Source organism: Nothoprocta perdicaria, unplaced genomic scaffold (assembly GCF_003342845.1).
Source record: "Nothoprocta perdicaria isolate Ctin4 unplaced genomic scaffold, notPer1 scaffold_134, whole genome shotgun sequence".
In the NCBI taxonomy this organism is placed as follows: domain Eukaryota; kingdom Metazoa; phylum Chordata; class Aves; order Tinamiformes; family Tinamidae; genus Nothoprocta; species Nothoprocta perdicaria.
Window position 1 is genome coordinate 405,467 of NW_020454472.1, and position 24,877 is coordinate 430,343.

General features: G+C 37.3%; 1 protein-coding gene and 1 long non-coding RNA gene across 2 annotated transcripts in view; one reads left to right on the plus strand and one right to left on the minus strand.

Annotated features, from left to right (window-relative positions):
- TRPA1 (transient receptor potential cation channel subfamily A member 1) overlaps nt 1-17,325 on the minus strand; it is a 29,921-nt gene extending 12,596 nt beyond the window's left edge. The window contains exons 1-16 of the mRNA XM_026033873.1: nt 17,203-17,325; nt 14,685-14,847; nt 13,894-14,069; nt 13,097-13,204; nt 12,369-12,477; nt 11,863-12,008; nt 11,021-11,157; nt 8,925-8,973; nt 6,698-6,797; nt 5,569-5,669; nt 4,563-4,732; nt 4,310-4,474; nt 2,772-2,886; nt 1,861-2,027; nt 870-963; nt 244-303 (exon numbers count right to left, since the gene is read on the minus strand). Of these exons, the coding sequence (XP_025889658.1) occupies nt 244-303; nt 870-963; nt 1,861-2,027; nt 2,772-2,886; nt 4,310-4,474; nt 4,563-4,732; nt 5,569-5,669; nt 6,698-6,797; nt 8,925-8,973; nt 11,021-11,157; nt 11,863-12,008; nt 12,369-12,477; nt 13,097-13,204; nt 13,894-14,069; nt 14,685-14,847; nt 17,203-17,325 (1,983 nt within the window). The remainder of the gene's footprint in view (nt 1-243; nt 304-869; nt 964-1,860; nt 2,028-2,771; nt 2,887-4,309; nt 4,475-4,562; nt 4,733-5,568; nt 5,670-6,697; nt 6,798-8,924; nt 8,974-11,020; nt 11,158-11,862; nt 12,009-12,368; nt 12,478-13,096; nt 13,205-13,893; nt 14,070-14,684; nt 14,848-17,202) is intronic.
- A 1,868-nt stretch (nt 17,326-19,193) lies between these two features.
- On the plus strand, nt 19,194-22,663 carry LOC112942835. Its single transcript, XR_003248460.1, has 2 exons — nt 19,194-19,255; nt 21,397-22,663. It is a non-coding gene; the product is annotated as an uncharacterized LOC112942835 (long non-coding RNA).
- Nucleotides 22,664-24,877: the final 2,214 nt, after the last annotated feature.

Sequence of the window (24,877 nt, forward strand, 5' to 3'; positions counted from 1 at the left end):
CTAGCGTGATTCATTAAATGTGCCACTCAATTTCAACTTACACTGCGACTCTTGTACAACTACAGCAAATACTTAAGAGATATTAAAACCTAGTATGGGATCAACAGCTAAATGTCTGACAATTTTATAGCTTAAAGATTCATTGCCACTAACATATTGCTAAAGACACTGTGACATGTTGCAGCCTAAAATCATAATTAACTTTAAAACATACTGTCTTCCACTATTTTTCCCTCCACTTACATAGAAGTCTCGACTCGTCTTTTCTTCTGAAGACTCAATTATGCAGTTATCCAAAACGAGCTTGAAGATGAATGAGAGAGTAAATTATGGTGACTACTAATGACATTCATTAGGAAAGAATACAAAATGCATGCATATGAAAAAAAATGATCTCCAGAAGTAGGGTAGTTACCTAACGGAATCAGGTTTTATGGCATATGAATGCAAGAAAGTTTACAAGTTTACAAATGTAAGATGTATTTATATACACAAAATATCAAGTTACTTGATATTTTAATCAAAAAGGGTTTTTTTTCTTTTTTTTTTTCTCACATTGATTTAGTATTTAATGAGAAGATAGAGAATGGTTTACTCTACTGGTTTAGMTTTGAATTCTCTCACCTTTTTACACTCAACTCATTTTTATATTCAACTCCATTAACATCAGAAACTTAAGACTTTTTCTTCCAGAAATAAGAAATTAAAGCATTAGTAGAAAATAACTGAATGTATTCATCTATGAACCGATATTATTATTTTAGTGTTTGTGAGTATTTAGGGTGAGTACTGCATTTGGACAAAAAGGTAAAACACCACAAGGTACAACATAACTTTTTCTGTAGTCATTTCTTAATGACTAAACTTACTTTAAGTGATTCAGGAAGATACTCCACCATTTCCAACAAAGGACACTTATTCGCACTAGAATAGTGAGAGAAGGTCAAAACAGCTTCTTCCCATCTGCAAAAATGCATTAAAATAATGGAAAATGAATTAATTGCTTCTTTTTAAGATGAAATTGATTTTAGATAATTTGAGTTTTATTTAAGACGCTTTCCTGCAAATCTCAGCCAATAAAATGCTTCTATGCCAGAAAGCCCAAAATTGCATGCTAGGAAACTAATTGAGTAATGCTCTGGATTCCTCCCTAAGAACGAATCATGTTTAATTCTGTTATCAAATAAACAGAAATGTTTTGACTATGCTAAGTCCTTCTCGTGAGCTGATGTCTTTGTAYGCCACAGGAACCCTGAACTAAAGCTGACAACTTGGGTTACAATATTAGGTGGGTAATAGTGAATTCAGTAAAATACCTCCTGTCTTCCTGCAACTYTTAGCAAAAGGTGCAACCTTTAGGCAAAAGAGGAATATTTTGATTCTGGAAATGGGGCATGGCAGGCATGGCAGCATTTTTATATGAAAATATTCTAAGTTGCAAAGAACTCGCCACACTTGAAATATTTGCAGTGTATTTAAAACAGCAATTTTAARTCAAATCACTTGTATTATATCAACTGTGTTTAAAACTCTGTATGGATTTATTCCAGGGAAGGTCAATATTCCCTATGTACGAAGATGGAAAACATGGGAGAAGATTATGTATTTCTCATGGCCCCTAGATGTTTTTCTTACAGAAACATTCAACCTAACATGGAAAAGAACATGCCACGTATCTAATACACATTGTAATTAAACCATTTTTAATGGCTTTTTAGACCCCAGCATAATCTCTGGAATTTTAAAACAATCACTTAATCATATCATTAAACCATAACTTTTCAGAACTTAAACTAGACTATAAAGGAAAAAGTTGGACAGTAGCAAATAAACTTGAAAAGTATTTTCTGTTTACTGTACCTTTTGTGCAGTATGACAGCAGATACCACATCTTTCCTCCTATTGTGTATTGCTTCATGGAAAAAAGAAGCTACTGCTTTGTTCAACAGCATTTTTGCCCCGTAGTCAAGAAGYAGCCTTACTGCTTTCGCATGTCCTTCTCTTGCAGCTAGGTGCAAGGCTGTGTTCTGTACAGAAAAGGAGTAGAACAAAACATTCATGAGAATTATTTTAAAACAACGCATATTTCAGTTTAGTTTCCAACATCGGAAAGTCACATTCTACTCTTTGTTGCAAGTCCTCAATGTTTTTACCAGCAATATTAAAATAGGGAATCTCTTCACAGAGATTCGTACAGAAATTACAGAAAAGTTCTTTGTTCCATGTCTACAACCACATGAGTGTTAAAATCTGAAGCGGAAACTCAGTTACAAATAACAAAGTGCAATTAATTAATATCTTGTAGCTTTGGAGCTAACAAACTGTGAGTCATAAATGGGTAAACGTGATGTTATCTCCAGATACAGAAAGTCTTCATTGGATATATTAGGAAGAGAGGCAGTCCAAATTATATCCAGATGTACTTGTATAAACAAATCGAAGAAAATCTGCAGACATAGCTTTTTAATATGAGCATTTTATTCCTTGGTATTTGCATAGAAGTAGGACAATATTTAAAGTGGTTTAGGAATCAAGTCACACTGCAAGTTACTTCTGAGGGCCTTCCCAACTCATCTAGGCTTTTCTGAGGAAAATTAAGCAACAAACATTAACATATCATGATGATAATATCACGATTTTAAACTTGTCAAAGAAAACAGAATATTATGAATGCAATTCATAGTGAAACAAAGCTACTAATGGGGTAACACAGACATTTCCTCTAGAAGCAACAGTAGACTAGAAACAAATAATATTTTGTGAATACATACCCCTTCTTCATCCACTCTGTCAGTGCATTTCACATTAGTATCCAAAATTATCTGCATTGTGCGAGTGTATCCTCCAAAGGCAGCATGGTGCAGGGCGGTCCAGCCTTTGTAATCACTTAGATAYAGTAGGTATAAAAAATAGGCATTAAAAATGGAAAAGCTTTTCATAATTTGAAAGTAAATACAACTTCTTTTGCTCCAATATCTTTCTTTGGCACAGCCACTGCAGAGATGTCCATGGCTTCTGTTAAGTATTAAGTGATTACCAATGCATCACTCAGAAGTAAAAGGTTAAAATATTTGGTATCTTCTCTTTTTTTGCTCAATGATTTACATTCTCTGATTGTGCCTGTTTGCACCTGTTCTCTTATATGTCCCTTTCTAGTGACTGAAAAGCTTAGCATATTCTGTTATGAAGACTTGGCAACAGATGTGACATACAAGGCCATAYTACAGGATTTTGCATTTAAAGGCAGTGAATACATAAAGCAGTATAAGCACACTATTTCTATTCATATTACTTCATCTTAGTGTAATGAAACTCAATATGCTTCTCTGTCACATAAAACTCCCCAATTTTACACTTAAGTGAAGACTAAATATATACACAGACACAAATGTGTGTGCATGCATGTATGTATGTGTGAGAGGCAGACAGAGAGGGTGATCAGACATCTAAAGCTCAATTAATTTTGCCAGCTTCGTAAAGAACTGGACTTGGAATTCCTGACTAATCCCTATCTGAACTGAGCAGACAAGCTTGTCTAAAAACCATGGAAGAAAGGGGCCTGGCAGCAGTGGATTGAGCGGGTTCTCTGAGCTTAAGCTCTGAACACAGTTGACTGTCTGCTAGGGGATCTGCCCTCAACATTTAGGCCCTAGCTCCAAGATACAGCTGCACTATAGACCGTCCTGGATTTGGGAGTCCAGACTTCAAAGCTAGAGCTCTACACATCTTGCAAAAAAAAAAAAAAAAAGAATCTATACTCTTAGCATCATTGGCTCCTGGATGTACAGGTGTGGGCCTGGAGGCTTTGAAAATCCTAAGAGGAGGTGGTGCTGCCAGTGATCTGAGATTCTCTGACCTCAAATCAGCACTTCAGAGTGCCTGTGCAAGTTGCAAGGGAATCAATTCTGAGTTCTCACCCAAGCCTGTTAGTGAATCTGACATGATAGTATTTCCAAAACAATTCATTTTTTCATCAGAGCTTACAATTCATCAAAAACGTCAGTGTTGTTTTCTCCATTCGATCTGGAGAGACCTCACTTTCCCAAGCATTACAGTCTTTGCTTTAAGCTGACCAAAACTTCTGCGAGACAGGAGCAWGGCACAGCCAGCTTAGCTTTTAAAAGATCTTACAAACATGTTCTTAAGCTTCATGAGGCCTGATACCAACTTACATATTTAATAATGTATAAATATTCTTTGACAGATGCTTGTATTATTTGCCAGGCGATGAATAATTTTCCAGGCAGGAATATCAAATGTAAGGTGATAACTCTTCTTTACCTTAATAAACGGAAATCTGTATRCTTACCAGAGGAAAAGGGCCCCTCTCTTCAGAAGAAACTGAACTACCTTCTCATGGCCATTCTGTGCTGCCAAGTGCAGGGGGGTCATTCCCTTCTTATCACCTTCATTCAAGAGCCTTGTGTCTTTCATATCTCTTATAAGTCGCTGACACGTATTGATGCGTCCATAGCTGTGAAAGATTTAGCACAGAAATTAGTATCAAAGAAATCCATGTAGAAAAAATGGCACTGATTCATTGCCTAGGCTTCACCACTCACCTGGCAGCAAAGTGTAATGGTGATTTCTTGTCCCTACTCTTAGAATATATGGAAACGTTCAGGCTGAGCAAGTTATTTACAGAGAGGGCCACCCCTTGTCTGCAGGCATAATGCAGTGGAGTGCACCCTTCATTATCTTCATCCACTACAAGGTTCTTAATATGTTCCATCTGGTATCAAGAGAAAAACAAAAAACAACCACAAAAATTGCATTCATACTGCTAACGCCCCATAGCTTCTAATAGTTTCTAACTCTAGCCTTAGTATTTTTAAAGTAGTGCCTAAAAATATGAAAGAAACCGTAAGTAAGGTATATTTAAAAACAGTGARGATTTGACATGTCTACTGATTTGTGAGTCACTGTTTTTTTAAAAGAATTACTGGTCAAAGAACAGAGCAACTTGCCATTCTGAGCCCTCACTGCAGTACATCCACAGAACGTGTGAAGCACAGGAGGTAACTTAACTCAGTACTCTGAATGAAGAGAACTTCTTTCCTCCAAGTGAGCTGGGGCTCTAGCAATATAAGTGAGTGTTTCACCTACGCACAGCCAAATATTTGAAAACTTTTTCCAAACAAAATCAAAATCTTCATTACAGTTTAATCCACAGATAATTCCAGCAAAATAGGCGGTAAACTGTGCAAGTCCTGGAGCTTGACTAAAAGCTTGACTAACGAGCACTTCCCTTAGCTTTACTGCATGCAGACTGGGAAAGTTCAAGTGAAAAATTCTCTACTATATTGCCTACCTTTTAAGATATTCAATTTGCCAACAGAAAAATAATTGATGGGATTATGTTACTCCTTTGCCTGGCAATAAGAAAACTGTATTACTGGCTTTGAAATGTTTTCAGAAGAGAGATGTACCTGTTCACACTATTTTCAGGGACAGTGGGTAACCTAAATAAATCTTTTACAAGCATTCCGAAAAGGGGAAAAGTTGTTGCCTTTTCCTTCTACTTCCTCCTAATGGTAATTGAAGAATACAAGCTAATGCTCACTGTACCTGCAGGAATTTCTCATTTAGATGCTGCAATCCTCCAGGCTGCAAGACGGTCAAATGCAAGAAATTGCGACCGAGATGATCTTTTAAGGATACGTTTGCTCCTGGATAAATAAGAAAACAAATACTAGCAGTTTCAAAACTACTGGCCTTGGCACTGATAGACAATATTCTAGATTAAGTAACAAATATTTAAAACAAAKCTATAAAATAAATATTTCAAGTTAATACTATGATGTATCACTTTACCACACAAAAACCTCCACTCTTCTCAGTGTGATTTCATCATTATCTCCTGTGTGTACAACATCACATCTCACTACAGCACTAAGATCTGCACAGGGCCCTTGTACTTGGGGGTACTGAGCTCCCACAAATCTCAACATGATTTAAAGATGCATATGATCACTACTTTTATTGTTCACCCTCTTTGTAATCATATTCCCTCAATGATGTTTTACTACACTCAAAATCACTGTAATTTTCTGTGGCAGTGTTTTGAGTAATTATCCATACAAACATTTTATATAAAGCAACCAGAAATGGGTGACTTTTTGCCAGCTGCAAAAAATACAGTCTTAATAATGTCCTTCATATTGTTACTATGTTAAAACTTTTTTAAGAAGATAAAAAAAAAATTAAATTATGTTAATAACAAGAAAATATACCAATTTTAKTTTGCACCAAATGAATGGCAATTGAAAAACAAAGCTCAAGCCTTATGAAGGCATCTGGGATAAAATAATAAAGTAATAATAATAATAATAATAAAACCTTGTATTGATTTCTGATAAGTAACATGGTTTTGCAGAAGGGCTGTATTTATTCCTCAGTAGGGGAGCTCCTAAGCAGCAGAGATGGAGTGCACGTCACCTGTACCTTCAGAAGACACGGGCTGATATAGTCTATACACTTTTCCCTAGCCTGTTCACTCTATATGAAAAGGGGCGAAATCATCATCCTAATTCTTCCTTTATCTTCAGAGCTACCAGCACAGAAGAGCTGCTTATTTCAGTTGCTTCTGAACTATGTGATGAGGTGTTAAATTGAAATTAACAGAAAAATTAGACATAAGGTTTTAACAGGTATGAACTTTACCTAAAAAAAGTGTATCATATTTATTCCTTTGTACCTTTTGAGAGCAGCAAATTCACAATTTTCCATGATGCACAAGAAGTAGCCAACAGAAGGGGGGATCGACCTTCTATGTCGACACTATCAATATTTGCTCCCTGCAATGAAGAATTCCAAGTTTTTCATGAAAAACAAATTTTAAATGGTGCTCACCTTTATAAATACAACAGAATTACAGGTATTCTTAGTACCTCCATACTAAGTTAATTCAATGAATACATCCTTATATACAAAAAGTATGTTTGTAATAGTAAACTATCAGCCACAGTGYAGTCATCTAAATACATACTTGCACACCTACGTAACTGTGCCCTACTTCTGCCTTCATGCCTGATGACCTCTTATTGCTGTACTTTGACATGCATTTATTTCCTTTAAGTATATAATCTTAACTTGAAAATAATGGGATTAAAGTTCCAGAAAAGTAACAAAATTACAGCCCTTTTGAATGATGTGCTCTTACCTAACAAGCTATTATCAGAAAAAGACACTTCGGAACCCCTGTACTAACACGTATGAATACTGTCCTAGTAATTCAGAAACTGGCCTGTTTCAACCTGAATTCCTTGATATATCCTTTCTTTTCTTTTTTTCTTTTTTTTTTTTTTTGCCAAAATAACTAAACCAGCCAAGTTATTTTTGAGCACAAAGTAGTTGTATGAATGGCAGATTTTTATTCTCCAAATGTAAAAGTTTTGAAATTAGTTATTTGGCTTAAAGAAAGCACAAGGACTGGAGGGAATTGGGTAACACAGCAAGAGCTCAGTTTTGCTGTTTTGCCTGTTTTTGCACTAGGGGCACGTGGCCAAGCCAATACATCACTATTATCACATCACACACCAGGAGCATTAATCTGCATCTATCAGCTCCATGAAGATACAAATAAATGAGCTAACAAAAAGTGCATTTTATGATGTTTTAGACACTGTTCTTTTTCCCCCAGAAATTGAGCTGTAAGACTAACTGGATGAGGTTATAAAAATATACAACAAATTACATTTCACATATTATCCTAAGATCACTGAAAGGCTACTGGCAGCTTTCCCATTAACCTGCATGATATTTGAGTCCAGCTCTAAATCAAAAGAGAACTAATTATACTCCTGATCAATATTTACTTTGTAGGACAATAAAACCTGTAATATAGTGAAATGAAATATGCAATAAATGGTCAATGACTCCCCATAGGGAACAAGAAGCTTCTAGTATAAGTTGATGAAATGTTTGAGTGTAACCCATGCAGAACCCTTTCCCCACTTACTCTTCTACTAAGTAGCCATCCTCTGAGAAATGTCCTTATTCATCAAAGGAACAAATAGGGACTTTCTATCCAAGTGGCTCATTCATTTCAGTGAACATAGGGGCAGTGATTTACAGTTAATAGTATAATCTTATAATCATTTCTTCTCTAGCTAGTATTGTTCAGTCCTCAGCAAAAAGAACTCAGAAACATTCATCATGTATTAGCACAAGAAGAAGCATCTCATATAGTGACACAAATATTGGTGATATGGCTGAGTTAACAATTTATAAGTTTAGCTTCTGAACTTCTTTTACTTTTCATTTATACATTTATAGATATATGAATTAAACATAAATGAACAGACCTATAAATATGATATGCAAAAAATGTAAATACCAATTAGTATTTATACCAACTTAATCTTCTGTTTTGCTTTACTGAAAAAGAAGGAACAGAAAAAAGGGAAAAAAAGGTTGAAAAGAGGCAAAAATGTGTAATAGTATTACTTAATTACTTTGAAGAAGCACACATATCAAGAGAATTTATGAAGGGAAAAATCTTTAATAGAAGTAAACTCAGGAAGYGCCAGATATGTCAATGCTTATTTGTCAAGTACACACAAAAGAAATACTAAAAGATTCAATGCGTGTTTAACACACGTTTCATTTACGTCGCACGTATTCTGAATGTGAGGATGATTGAGTTTGCATAGTCGATAACAGTTTTTTATGAGACCTTTCTCAGTAAGTAAAATAAAAACAAAACTGCAGATTTTCAKCCTTTGTAACTGTTGTTGGGATGTTGTTACGAAGCCAAAATTACCACTGTAATTACGTAATATATATTACGTAATATACATTATATATACCTCTAACAACCTATACCTGAGAAAATAATCTCCTTTATGAATTTCTCTGTGCAGACCTGTAAGACTATAGACAGCAATAATCTCTATAAACACGTTGTTTGATTTAATATTTACCATTGAAATCAAATATTCTGCCAGTTCATAATGATCAAACAATGCTGTCCTGTGGGAAAAAATGGAAAAACAGATTAGCRTTACAATGGACCACGAGGTTTCAAAGTCAGTAGTTCTTCCAACTGCTGCATTTTTAAGTATTTTCAAATAAGTATCTTTTTATTACAGCACAAAAAGAGTGAAATAATTTACCTTTTTTTTTAAATAATATACTGTTTTCCGTTTTTGTTATTCACTTTTTATGTCAGATTTTTGCTGTACCACAAAAGGTCATTATAGAATTTTACAAGGTTCAGATTCAATTTGTTCCATGCAGACCTAGAGCCTCCCATCAATTTCACTGATTCAATCATTAAAAAAAAAAAAAAAAAAATCCTTCTACCTACTTTCCTAAAGACAGGGTTAAAATTGTGATAACATATTGTGATAAGTGGATCAGACCCTGATAGGAATTTCTACTCCAAAAATTAGAAAAAAAAAAATATATATATATACCATCTGATAAAAATGGTGGTGACATTTATTAATCCACTTCCTAAGTTGCAACAATGAATTTCACAATGAGCAACAGAGAAGGACAGTCCCGAGGTTATTCTGTATCTCAAAGACAACACCTCCCTGARCATGATCGGAAGCAATAACACAGCAGACGCTATAGCTGGAAGCAATTACTCTAAAGAAGGTCTTTAATAATAGTATCATGGTTCTACATGGGTAGACACACTTCCAGTATCTACAGYGGGCCTCTCCAGTCACACACAAACATCGAGTGTTTCACACACTCCCAAACGAAATTCCAAGGGGTCTGAACAGAAAGCAAGTCTTTTATAAAACTCGGACGGAAAAATGGCATTAGGAACGTGACTGAACCATGTCCAGCCTCTATGTTCCTTCACTGCTCTCACCATGTTAAAGTTCCTCCTTAGTTTAAATATATTCTGAGAGATTCAGATGGCTTTCTGAAATTCTTGATATATTTTCTTTTCTGTTTCACAGACACGGGGAGCAAAAGAGCATCATTCATTATTGTCCAGAACTTTTTCCTAGGACAATCATTTCCATAGTTACGATGGCCAGCTACCTAGTAGGTAGCGAGGCTCCAACGTGTTTGCCCAATTGGCTTTGGTGCTCTGTCATCACTACAGCAGTGTTTTCTCACTGTAACATTTCCAAATACACCTAATCTTTATCTAACTTTCCAACATACTCCACTTCAAATGCCTTCCTTTGCCACAGTTTATTCCATTTTATACCCACTATAGAGAGAACAAGCACTATCTACCGCCTCCAAGTTTCTACTATTTATTTCATATCATAAAACTCTTTGYAGAGTAACAATGCAAAATTACATTCAAGTACACTGTATAAATCTTTCTTGCAAAAAAACACAGATGGTGAGATTAATGACTTTCCGTAAAGCTGGCAGTCAGCACATTTAAGTAAGTGCCTTTTTCTTACGGAAGATTAGGAAAACACTCCCACAGTTTTGTGCTCTGATTTCAACAGATCTTAGATGTTGAAAGGCTGTTTCACACACAAACAGCCATTTGCAACTTTGCAGTCACAGTGAACTGTACTATCATCTACCTTTACCTGAGCAGCTACTGGACGATTGAAAAAAAAATAAATAAATAAAAACACTGTTGATTTTTTTTTTCCAATTTTCTGGAGAATACAGGTCCAATTAGATGAAGTTTAATGTCCATTTGTTCCACATTTGCCAAGCATGCTGATTCACCTATTAATCCTTCACTAGATTAAATTTTCAGTGCATGTTCAGTGATTCCTACGTATGATTCTGAGATAACCAAATCACATCATTTTGATTTTTACCTCAGCATATCTTTAATATTTTGACCAACTTACTGTCTGCCTTGTGTGTTACTAATATTATCTCTCACACCACAATAATTCCAATTATTTGGAATAATTCCAAATAATTCCAAAGTTCCAATACATGTGGAAGGTCTCCCAATTTCTATCTGCTGTATATAAGTAGGTTACCTAGTATAACTGGATGCTGTTAAACTGGTGAGACTAGTTAAGGGTATTCTACTTTGCAGTTTATAAAGAAGCCTGGCAGAGAAGTCTCCTACCTGTGAAGCAGCGTTTCCTTATTGCCATCCACAGCATCAATAATAGATTCCTCCCCAGCATAGGACGACATCATTAGCTTCACAATCTCGGTGGCTCCTTGCGTGGCAGCAAAATGCAGCGCTGTGCACTTTTCATTCTGTGCATGGGACAAGATAACAACATTTGAACACCGCATAAGCTGCAACTTATTAAATATACTTGTGATGTAGCCCAGGATCCTAGTTGTCTAAATTCCTACACAATTATTTTTAGTATTTCTAATATTTCAGAATACTATATTAGATGCCTCCCTTAAATACCATTTCCTGCAGGTTTTATTAAAAGTAGCTTGGTGTAATACATTATCAAGCAATCATAAACTAAAATATCATAGAAACTATTGAACAGTTAATGACTGGAACAAAATTTGCCAGAGCAAGGTATCATTTAGCTCAAATGGACAAACTAGCTTTGGAACATGCCTGAGGGATTTTATCTTTGTGCAGTTCCCAACAAGAAAGCATCCCTGAATGCATTGGATTAGCACTGGATTACAGGTCAAGGCACCCTCASGTCCCATTTCTATCGGTGGGCGCCAGCAGGTGCACTGGAAGGAGTCTGTGAGCACGGGGAACATACACCAATACCTCTCCATATTGTCCTCCCAGCCTCTTCCAATTTATGACTCAAGACTATCAGAGCCACTGAGAGTGTCTTTGTATTTGCTAGACGTAGGTGGCTTTTTCTTTAATGCATTTTCCCAATGGCTTTTTGAATGCAAGCCAGCTTTGCACACCCTCAACATCCTACATAGCTTGTGTAAAGAAATCAAAACCCTGTTTCACTCCATTGCTCATTTTACCTGTTTTAGATCAATTTGAGCTCCAAATTCAATGCACATTTTAATCATTTCCAAGTCYCCACTTTGAACTGCCAAATGGAGGGGACTGCACTTCCCATTATTGGTAAAATTGATATGAGTTTTGGCAGAGTGACCTAATTCTTCACCTGACAGATGAAAAAAATAAAATTTTAAGTAAGAATGAGGCAATATAAAATACGAAGGTTTTAAGGAACAGCTATTTTAATTTAGGAATACCATTTCCCCCTCAATATAAGAACATTTCACAACTATCCTTAAACCATGAATTGGGTACACATTTAGGAAGCCAGTTAAGTGTTGTTGCAATCCTAGGAAAGTGACTCAAGCAAATAATTTTGCCCATGGGAATAACTGCATTAAYTTCTAGTAAGTTCAATCATATATGTAAGGGCTTTCTTGAGCAGCTCTGAGRGGCAAAGCAAAAAAACTGGCAATGTTATTATAAATATTAAATCTCATCAACTGATTTGGAACAAATTATTTACCTTTTTTTAAGAGAATTTCCATACATTGTTTTGCACCTGAAAACGCAGCTGCATGGATAGGCATACATCCTGTTTTGTTTGGTTTACATATTTTCCCTCCATTTTCAATCTGAAAAATAATCCTTAGATATGGCTCAACGTGATACAGAAAATTCTGACCAATGAACACAGGCACAGATACAGATTCTACTACACAGATACAGAATCTACTATCACCTTTTAAAAAAATACTTGCATTTKAAAATTTATAATCATTTTTTTCACAACACAGACAAGACTTACAAGTCCGATAAACAAGGAGGACAAGTATTTTTGTTTTCCTACAGTTTTCTAAATTACAAAATCTCATTTTTGCAAACTACATTTCTCAAAATATATACACCTCAGAAACTCCAGAAGAACACTTAAGAGGTTCTGGCACTGTTTTTTCAAGTAAATCATAACCATTTCCTAAGCAAGACTTCTCCACGCTGCTTTAAAAGTGTGTAAGCGAAAGCATAAATAAAGAATGGCATAGAGAAAAATGAAACACTTTAATGTAAGAAAAATATATCCTTTTTTTTTGAGCTTTAAATCAAGAAATGCTCCCTTTACATAATGGACTGTGGTAATACAGCAGTAACCATGCAAGTTTCCCTCACAAAACCAAGACAGAATACTCAAAAAGAACCACACTGCATTGAGATAAACGAAGGCACAWTGAAAGGCAATGGATAGTTTATACCTACCAAGAGTGTCAGTGCTTCAGGGTTATCCTTGTAACATGCTACAATAATAGGTGTGTTGCCTGCTTCCCCTTCCAGATTAACATCTGTACTGCTATGCTGGACTAAAATCTAGATGTTGAAAATAACAACAAGTCAACCATAAGCCAAACACAACAAGAAAGGTCTATTCCTCTCCTGCTCTTGCTTGTCACACATACTGCTCCTATCGTGACTTGTTCTATCGCAGGCCAGCAGCCCACACGAAGCAAAGGCAGAGGAGGAATAAAATTATCCAGATTTTAGATTTAGTGAAAGCAGGGACCTTACAGTTTCGTATTCCTAACCCAAGCCCTGTGTTTACAGCTAACACTGAGCTACCAGTGTTACCAAGTATCACGATAAACTGCTTCCAGAGTATTTTGGGTAAGGGATGACAGGAATAACCACACTGCACCACATATTTATTCCTCTATTTTTCATAATTCTGTGACTCTCTACGCAATTTAAATAAAAGCTTTCAGAACATAAGCAGTTAAAATACCACAATATCTACTTAAAATCTTATTTTAACCCCCCTTTTTATTGCTAGGACTACTACAATGGCRCACTTATCAAATCAGTAAACTTTTTCTTATTTGCTAAGCTGAGAACACACGAGCCTCTCTATAAGCACCGTATGTTACACATCCTGCTTGCCACACAAAGCACACGAGGAGCTACACCCAGGAGAGAGCGCCTATAAATCAGTCTTTGGGGTTCGGCACGCAGCTGTTGAGTTGCTTACAAGTTTGTTTACTTACATGAACTTTTTGACTTACTTTAACAATTTCATTATGCAGGGATTGCACAGCCATATGCAAAGGTGCCATCATATTGGAGTTGAGAATATTCGGATTGGCTCCTCTACTTAGGAGCAAACTAACGCTTTCGGCCTGGTTTTTCTTCGTGGCCCAGTGCAGCGGTGTGTTTCCAGAAGAATCCATCACATTTAATACTGGCTCAAAGGAGAGAGAATGAAAAGAGAACACCCAAAGCCAAGCTGTCAAATGTTCTGATCATACTGAAAAAACGAGTGTTTTCAATTGGGGTTTTGCTCTGGATTATGGTAACGCTTATGCCAAGTGGCCCTTTTGATGCACTCATGGTGCTGGCCACACACATTGTTACATCCAATTACTRTGCCCAATACAATGTATTGTTTAGGGAAAGTGTTCTATTAGACAGTGATAAGGTTAGAAATATCTAAAGTTTTTCATTAGATCTTCTCAAATTATAATAGGGGAAAGATCAGAGGGTAAAACAACTGTCTTATTTCTAGCTCTATATTTTACTTTTTTTTTCCTCCCAGAACTCCTTGATTTTCTTCTTTGTTTCTTCTCTTTCATTATTTTTTCCTTGAATTTGTAGCTATTGCTTTAGCGGTAATAATGAAAAGTGAATCCAAATAATTCAAATGAGAAATAATAAATAACCAGAAATGAGAAATAATAAATAATCAGCAAGTACTCTGCAGAATTAGCAAACTGTAAAAAAAAATGTTCTTCAGACTGAAAATTACTTTGATTTCACGAACTATTTAACAGAATAATCAAGTCCAATAGTATGGTACCTTCACAGGAAGAATCATCCATGATCATCTGCATTAATTCTATCTGCCCTCCTTCTGCAGCGTGATGCAGAGGTGTAGCATTTAACTCATCCACTTTGGCAAGTCCAGAACGATTCTTCTTAATGAAGCTCCGCAGTCTACATGCACTTCCATCTGAAATCACCTATTTTGGACACAAATATTCTCATTTTCATGTTTTCCTAATAGACAAGATGTTAGTCATATGTAGCTGGTAGCAGTTTCACAGAGAAGTACCCAGATCCTCCTCAGTTAGGTCAACAGCAAAACATAGATTGATTCCTATAGATTGCAAAGGCATATCTACTGGTAAAAAAAAGAAAAAAAAAGATCTTGCATCCTTTATTTTGTCTTCTGTGAGAAGAAGATCCTTTCTCCACCACAAGAAATCCAAAGAAAGCAATTAGGCAAATTTATCACTTGCATTTTTTATTCTCTGTGCAGCTGTGGCCCAGTCAAATGAATTCAGCAAGAGGAAAAATGAATAATCTTGATAATTTCCTCTTCTAGTCCTTTCTACCAGACTGACAGTATGAGCAATGCTGTCAGGTTCAGCCCTTGGGGTTCTATGACGTTCCACACATCAGAACAAGCCACAAATCCTTTAATTTACAGCTCTACTCCCAGTGTGTCCCCTGGGCTAATCCTCAGCCTGAAACAACCCAATGTCTTTGTCGTATAATGTAAAACACCCTCTGCCTGCTCTGCCTTCTGACACCTTCTGCTGCATTTTATGACCACAGCCCACTCTGGAAACCCTTCCCATTTTTCTAATGGGAAGTTCTCCTGGTCTTTTTACTGCAGCATTGCAAAAAGCATCAYTGTTTATGAGAAGATAAAGAGGGAGCAACTGCAACGGAATAAATAGGAATCTCAAAATAAGTTACTAAAAAGATCAAATAGGAATAAAAAGAAAAAAAGAAGAAAAATAATTCACTGTAAGAAAAGCGCAACAAACCTTCCCAAAGAGAGGTAAGGAAGCAAAATGAGGAAAAAAAGGAAATCCTCTAAATCATTGTTCTCTCCTCAACTGCCAAACAACCCAAACTTTGATCTCCCAGTGTCTCTCAAGCCATAAAAACAGTTTCTGTTTTCATTAAGTGAATATACAGTATGGAGCTGCTCATGTTAAACTTCCTTCTGCTAAGCAGCCCCGTTGACCACAGTGAGATTACTCATGTGAACAATGTTACAGATGTTTCTAAATATTTATAAGATCGGGGCCAAACACATGGGCAGCATCYGCTTCAGAAGTACAGTCGGAACACGCTGAGGGAAAGTAGGTGGTATCACAGCTCAAGGGGTATTTAATGAGTCAACAATCACAATAATGAGGTCTATTATGCACACAAATGCCCACACATTTCATGCCTACCAAAAGGAAAATATTTATTTTACAGCCCTATATATATGCACACAGTATCTTTTATCTTGTCTTTTACTCTAACTTGATTTTAACTGTAGTGAATTTTAAATCTTCGCATTGATTTAAACCAGATTCTTCCTCTAATTCCATGGGARTCTTTTTGCCAATTTAATAAAAAATGGGACCAAAGCTTTGTGCAACAAGACCTTTTGCTAACACCAACCAAAAAAAAAGGTATTTTAGCAATTACTGCAGTATTTCCCTACCAAAATAGTAAAAGAAATCCACTATGTGTTCTCAGTGCCTTCTTTTAACTTCTGGAAGAGCAAAGCAAGTGGTTTTGAATGAGAGCTGCTCCTCTGCTTTATCTGCATGGCTTTATCTGCCCCACAGTTGCAGATTCCCCACTAAAACGACACCTACGTGACACAGAAGAGCTGCTGCTAACAACTACGTCTGGTCACACACACAGAAAACGAGGCTGGAAAAGAGCTRGAGGGATCATCAACCCACCCACTGCCTTTGGCACCCACACCTGGTCTGGTCTTAAAAACCTCTGAAGTTGCCCAGCCTCTTCCTTAGCTTAATTATTCCCAGCTATGAAAAAGTTTTAAAATGCTTCCCCAACGCCAGCTCTCGTTTTCCCTACGTAAAYGCATCATTCCTCGTCCTGCACGGGGATGGAAACAGATTTCATCTTTTGGGAGTCAATGTTGTATTCGCAGATCACAGCAGCCTCTCCTTCTGTTCACGGTGGTCCCGGCTCCTTCAGAGTTTCCTTTTGGGCCGTTTTGCCGGGATTCCGGCTCACTCGCACCGCTCTCTTTAGCGGGACGTCCCTGCCGGGCCACGTCCACGAGATGGCGGCGTCGCGAGGTGCCACCTCCCCACGCGATCCGGACGCCCTCGTCCACGCGGCGACGACACCACTTCGCGCGGCGCCTCCGGTCCCGTCTGCCACCCTGCGGCCGCCCTTCCCGCAGCGCGAGGAGGGACACACCGAGGAGGGACAGACCCCAAAGGAACAAACCCCGCTGCCCGCCCGCGCCCGGCGCCATTTCGCGCCTCCCTACCCGCCCGCCCGCGGCCGCCCCCGCGCGGCCGCCGCGCTCTGCCCCGCCGCCTCGCACGCACCTTGAAGACGTCCTGCGAGGCGACCGAGGCGGCGTCGGCCTCGCACACCACGCCCTGGTACGAGGTGGACGCCGCCGCCGCCTTCTCCCGCAAGCGGAAGAGCCGCAGCAGCGAGCGCTTCATGGCGCCCGCCCGCGCCGGCTCCGGCTACCTGCGGGAGAGGCGAGAGATCGCGCTGGGGCCCGCGGTGAGGCGAGGCGGGAGGCGGGGAAGGGCGGGCGGAGCGGCCGCCCGAGGCGGCGGCGCTGCCGGTAGCGCCCGCCCCGCTGCGCTGCGCTCCGGGCAGCAGCTCCGCCGCGGCCGCCTCGTGTGGGGAACGTCCCGCCGCGCGGCGAGAGGAGAGCAGGCGGCCCCAGCCCCGCCGTGCTGCCACCGGGGCGAAAACACGAGGAATAAACAGGAAAATCCCCTGAACTGGGGCAGCCGGAGCGGCGGGAGAGGGCTGGGGCTGCCCGGGGAGCCGCGCGGGTGCCAGAGCCATCGCCATTGCGTCCTTGAGGACCGGCCGCGTAGCATCGTTAAATAAAAAAGAACATTATATATGAAAGAAAAAAACTACCATGAGGGCAGCTCAGTGCGAAATAAGTAAATAAATAAGTGCCAACATGCAGCAGCAAACACCTGTTGCGAACTGAGAGGAAAAMAGTGTTTTGGGCGTGCTTAGCGCCTTTGTTAGGTGGCAGTTTAGTCCCTTAGTTGCCTTAGGGCAGCTTCTTTACTGGCTTATTGTTTTTCTGGTCTGATGAGGGCTGTTTTAAGCCTGGTTTGTCACCTTAAAATGCTGAATTTTCTGTGATTAATTTCTCAGGAGTTATTTTGCATTGAGACAAGTTTTCTTATTATTAATAATTTCAGAATTTATCAGAAAAGTAGTAAAAGCCGCAGCTTCCTTATCGTGACTAAGTATTTCAGAGGGTAAATGGCCATAGCCACTCTAACCCGGTCATTCCTGCTGCGTCTTTAATGGACTTGTTTGTAATTCAGCAGCTCTAATGGTCACTGAATTTCCTCTGGCATTTCATTACCAAACCTTGTGGGATCCCTGTCCAGTTACCACCATCAGCTTTATTTCTGCTCATTCTGAATAATTCTGTGACTGCTTCCAGATCGGTCTTACACTGTTGATCCCAATGCTGATTTTAAGGGAACCAAAGGGACCTCCTTGCTTTGCAGTCCATTTGTTCCTTTTCCATGTATCATAAGCTTTAATCAGGTACAGAAAATCCTTCCTGCGTGTCATATTATAGTTCAGCTCTCTTAAGCGGCTAAGAGGAGGAACTTAGTGAAACTTTTCAAAAAATCCAAATATTTATGGTATCATCAGGAGCATCTGTAACTTGTTGTGACTGCTTTCTTCAGAAGATTCTGGCAACACGTGGGATGCTTCATTCTGCCAAAGCTGTGTTTGTTTTCTAGACCCTGGAGACTCCAGAACCTTTTATAGTGAACTGCTTAAGCTACACAGCCTTGATTAATTAATTAATCTTGAAATCATTAGGCTGGATAATTTTAAGTTGTCTTAAGCATGTGTTCTGTAGGGTTTTGGTCATAATAATTTTCAGGCAACATTAAAACAGGAAAAAAATAACTTCTTCAGCACATATTCTGTCATAGTTACTACACCGAATAGTTGCACGTTAAGATAGATTTTTATAGTTATGTTATCATTAAATGCAATTGAAAGAAGCAGGGTAAGTAGTTTACACYTTTGGAAGGAAATGGTGCTCAAGAAAGCTAACCATTAAGGTGATCTTGGGATGAAGTCACTCTAGAGGAGCCCTCTCCAGTTCACTTTTCCTGGTATTTCCATTGAGGAACTGGCATTTCCAGCCAGAGCTGGTGAGATTGTTCACCTTTCCATGGTGAAGTTCCCTGTAATTCCCTGTTTAGCCTTGGCTTTGCTGTCGCTTGTACTCCTCTTCATAGGAAATTCAGCTCAACAAATAGCAATCTAGACATTGTATAAAGAAATACATTTCTGAAATAAAAGGTTTCCTGCCAGAATCATTAACTGGAAATCGACTGGAAATGTTTTATTACCACAGAAACACTGGTAAGTTTTGGTAAATTCTAGCTTTATTTTATCTTTTATTCCTAAAATCCCCTAAACTGCAGCCAGAATGAAACAACCTAAGTCATGATCTTAGGACAGCTRTGGGGTTAGTTATTTTCTTCACTATGACTATATTACCTCTTCCTTTAAAATTATTGTTAGGTGTTAGTCTTTTAGTAAATGTTCAGAAGAATGTTCACAGTATGAAAAATAATACCAAGATTTTCCATTCCCAGAAGGAATCAAATGGAATTGTAAGTAGGCTGACCGCAGCTTTTATTTCTACATAGTGATTTGACATAAGAAACTAATTCACATAAGTAACCTTTCTTGCACTTGTTTTTCCCAAGAGTGGATTAAAATACATTCATACCATTTTATTTCAAATATGATCTTGCTAATGGTAGAATAGTGAATCCATTAGCACAAGCAAGATTCACCTAAAGGTAACCATACTGCAACACTTCATTAAAAATGTTTGTTTAATAATTAAATTGTATATACAGTAAATATGTACCATCCTCCCAGTACTGTAGCCAGAGTAAGAGAATAATATAATTTCATTAATTTTTTTAGGCTTAGGAACTGCAAATCCAGCCAAATACCTACAGTGAGAGGGATGCACTGCTGCATGGKTTTTTTTGTTTGTTTGTTTTTGTTTTGTTTGGAAAGTTCCTTATTTGGCAACTGTTACACAAGTTGGGATGTGTAAAATGATATTTAAAATTTTAGATTGTCAGCTTAATGTAATAAGCCAAGTGATTTTGTGTTGTTACTTGTCAGATATTGATTTCAGTCATCTAGTAATTAATCTGCATTATTGCCCAAACAAGCAAGACCAGATCGTCTCCTACCAGTTGTTAGGGACCCTGGTACTTATCCGGGAGAAAAGTTCTAGTATCTTTGGAAATGAAGATGAATTAACTCACATTTTATGTGTCTAGCCATTTTCATTGTCTTTTTTTTTCTATGCTTATCATAGTATTTAAGTTATCAATAGCTTTGTTATGTGCTTCATTGAAAAAAAAATGTATTTTTTATGGCAGTAATTTGTTCTACTAGCCTGGACAGTGAAAGTGCACTCTGAAAGTGAGTATAAATCAACCCTAAAGTTAATGATAAGCCATTTATAATAAATTGAGAGGCAGGATACATAATGAGAGCCTGCTTAGTGAGGACACTTCCCAAGGTGTCCAGCAATTAATTGTAGTGACTGGTAGCTGCAAATTTATTCTCAGACAAAAGCTTTTAGGTATGTTCAGCTGGATCTATAAAAGGTTGAGTTTTGTGGTAGCTGCCTCCAAGAGTGAATCCTTCAGGCTGTAAAGCAGAGACCTCAGTCATGAACATCTCTTAACTTGGGAAAAGCCTAAATGCTAGGCTTCCAAAACATTCTGGTCTGTAATCCTCAATAATAATATAGTCTTGGAGATGGAAATCTTAAAAAATGACTGTAAAAAAGAAAAGTAATCCGAATGTCTCCCAGTAATTCATAGCACTCTTCAGAAATAAAACTGAGTTTACAATGTACGGTAACAGAGATGCAAAATAAGTAGGAATAATTCCTTGTCACAATTACYTTACTTGTATTTATTAATGAGTTGAACCTTTCCACACATTCATTATTTCCTAATGATTTTCTAAAGGAAATGCATAGTAAATTCTAACTCATGGTCCTGGAGGTTCCCTGCTAAGTAAGATGTACTTTTTTAGATAAGTAAGTTACTTTCTAAAACAAATGTTATCGCTAGAGGATTAAAATAGTGGTAGAATTATCTTACCTCTACATATTAGATGTATGTATATCTTGTCATACAGTCARTTATGTTCGTAGCAATATAGTCAATTATGTTTGTAGAAATTAGGTAGAGTTTCAAATATATGTTCKGTCAGAAAGTAATGGAAATTGAAATAGAAAAGTGAGAACTAGAGGAAAAAAAATAAAATAGAAAGGAACTAAACTTTAGGTATGTAAAACTATGTAAAGTTGAGGAAAAACTCGTCTCAGCATTTATTTTTCAGGGGGAAAATACTGACACTGTTTTCATATAAGAGTGAATGGTGCCATACCCAGGAAGCATCTCACAGCTAGACCAAAATCCTCAAAATTTTTCATGTTTTTTTTTTTTTTTTTTTTCAAGGGACCGCTCATGGAGACCTGCCTGGACTACTTCATCCAGTCTGCAAACATATGTAGAACTGTTTTGAATAGTCTCTTCAAGTGTGGAAAAGTACTGTTAGTAAAATACTAGTGCATGTTATTTCCAGCTTGTTGATGATACGCATTTCAAACTTAATTTTATGGCAATATCTCTATCCTTCATTCCAGCTCTTCTTGTTCTTCGTCAGCTTGTTCTTCGGCTTGTTCTTCTCTCCCCTTCTCTGCATTTTAAGGCTGCTTTTCCTTTCCCTCCCAATATTTCTACATAAATTATCCAGACAATGACTGTCTTCTCCTACAGCCTTTATTGAGTGTTCTTTCATTTTTTCTACTAAGGAGATATATTTAGTGCTCTGAACTTCTTATGTTTCTGGAAAAAAACCATATCCGGCCCTTCCCTCATTTGTGATACCTAAAAGATAAAACCTAAGAGGGACGTGGCTTCTGTCTGGTGGTTAACCTGAGCTCTTGTGTGAGTAACCATGAGTTAAATAGTGCCTGCGCTGCAGAAGTGCCTAACAATGGAATTCTTCAATGTATAGTCGCTGTGGAAAAACACACTGGTGTAACTGCAACAGAATATCGATCTTTCAGAATATCATTCTCTTCCTCTTATATACATCAGACCACATCTCGAGCTTTCATTTCTTTCTAATATGAATAATTTAGTTTGCGAAATATCTCTATGAATTTTATTTCTTCTCCAAGAACCGCTCTTGCCATTTCACTGAAATTGAAAAGCAGATTTTTTGTTATATTAAACTAATCCTCTGGACAGGAAAGAATTCTACCTTAAAAGGCAGAATTATTAAAAGATCTGTCATATAGGCCATACAAAATATGTGTTTTAAAACTGAAGAAAACATTGTCTTGAAAATGGGACCAACGTAGCCGAAAATTCTGCCAAAATGACACTAACAGCTGAAAACTACCTGTTTTGAACTTGAATTTGTAAAGTGTAGGAGTATRTAGTTTCTTTTAAATTTGTCACTTTAAACAAATATAATTAAAGGATAAAAGGGAGGTTAAAATAGCTCATCTTTCACTACAGTATTCATATGCTAAATAGTTTTAAAGGTAATTTTCTTGGTCTTGATTTCCTCAAGTCTTGTACATTACTAACGTAACTGAAGGAAGGTAGTAGTCTCAGAGTCATTAAGATGTTGTGCTTCATTGCTTATTATTATGGAATACATATGGATAGTTTTTCTGCAATATTTTCTATTTTGTATTTAGTAAATATATAACTATGACTAGACCCTCAGTAATAATCATCTATTTTAATCTCAGCAAATAAAATTAAATCGTTTATGTATAGAAACATTATTTTTCAAGTTGAATAAATATGTGGCAATGAGATAGGTGCAATATTTAGAATTTTTTTTTCACATGCATCCATTAGGGAAAACAAACAATATCTGGTGTCSTAAACCTTAGGTTGTGAAAAAGTTTTGCCAATGCAAGTAAATGTAAAGTCGTAACAGGAAAGGATGTCCTATTTTCATCTTCCTGCTTGCAAAAAATAGATTTAATTAAAATTCACTCATATATGTATCATGCAGTTCTCGAGTTAGCTTAAATTTTGCCAAATGTAAATTTAATTATGAATTCCAAATATTTTATCTTGTATTTTCTATATAAAAAGCTGCCTGAAAGCGAAAGGAAAACAGGACCAACAAAAACTTGAGCAACAGTATTTGAGCTACAGGAAAACTATATTATGCTTACCATTCAAGAAGTTTGCAGGTGATTTCTCTCTGAAGCAACATATATATATATATATATATACACAAAAAATACAGATAAAACAATTTGAATCCTTATCTGATGTTTATATCAGTAAGTTCTTGAGACGTGTGAAGTCACCAGTTATGTCACTCGGTGGCTTAGGCTGTGTAAATGGAGGCTTATTTAAAAGAAGTGGGTATGTGTTGGTTGGTGTGGGAGGAGCATCAATATTTACCGAGTGACCCTTGAAGCTTTCTTTTTTTAATATATCTGGCCAAACTTCATCCATTTTCATTCGTGGTTGCAAATGTACCTGGCGTTCCAGTAGTTTTTCTAATGCAATATCTTAGAGTAGTTTCAGTTTTGTTAGGTGGTCACTAGAGGGTACTTGTTTACCTATTTGCAATGAACTAATTGCTTCTAATGGAAGATCTAAACATCACTGAAGAAGAATATTGTCTACTTATGAAGATTCACTGTACTAATAAATGTTTAAAAAATTAGAATTGGTGTATGAAGTGTATCAGACTGTGATCAATACCTAATGCAATAAGGGGCAGCATAAGATTTGCATGTACTTTTTCTTTGAAAAGAAAATCAAACTTCGTTTTAGGCACTTTATTTTCAAAGTAGCACGGAATTGCTTGGTTCATTTGAACTAATTCTCAGATGACTTCTTGGCCCCATCTTCATTAGACTGAAGTCAGATTATACAGTCCTTGGATGCTAGAACAGTTTCTGTGGCTAGAATTTTATATGGGAAAATATTTCTTGTATTAGCATATGCCAGTCAAGTTATCTTTCCACATATATTAAATTACATAACTGTATAATCTGGAAAAAGTAGCTCATGCATCTAAACCGCCTAAGTTCTGGAAGATTTCATCTTCTTGCTTCGGGATGCCTCTCTGATTTTTAAACAAGGACTTTGATTTGTGGTTTAAAGTGGCACATTTCTAATACTTTTCCATTATTTTGATCCCACTGCAGGTGAACAACACCAAATATTTAGAAGAAAATATTAAAGTAGTCTAAATGGGCAAGTGAAAGGACTGCAGCTCCTGATTCTGCAGCTTGCTTTCCTAAGCATGCTAAAACACCTGATGTGGCAAGTTAGGCATGATAGCTCTGCTTACAAGCAAAATATATTGGTGACTGGAGATGGTAGATGAAGAAGAGCATGATAGCCCAGCGACAATCACACAACTTGGAAATGTCTCCCTACAGAAGCTGTCTGGCATCATTCCGTTTGTGCATCTCTTTGGGAATGGAATCTCTAGCTCAGTAAAGAGCTGCACCCACATTAAGAATGTCAATAATAGCTGAAGTTTGGTAGCACAGTGTGATTATCTCTAAAAAATAAGAATCGTGACGGGGAAAAAAAAAGGGGAGGACCTTATTTTTTAAAAAATAAGGAGCCTGAGAAAGACTTGATAGATGTAGTACTGTCACTTGAGTAATTTTCCAGTGTCATCATAGATCGCTTGGGCCATGAAATTTATTGGTTACCTGTTCACAGAGTCTACAAACAGAAGGTCTGTGCCCTAGTTCGTTGATACAAAGATAAATGGTATTTAGTTGATGTAATCATTTTCTTCAAAATTAAAAGTTGCTCTGAAACTGTTAATATTACTATGCTATTTCTGATGGGAATCTTCAAAAACAATGAATTTAAGGGGGAATTTCTGCAGTTACTAAGTCACCTGATAACACAAGGACTCACATATTCCCCA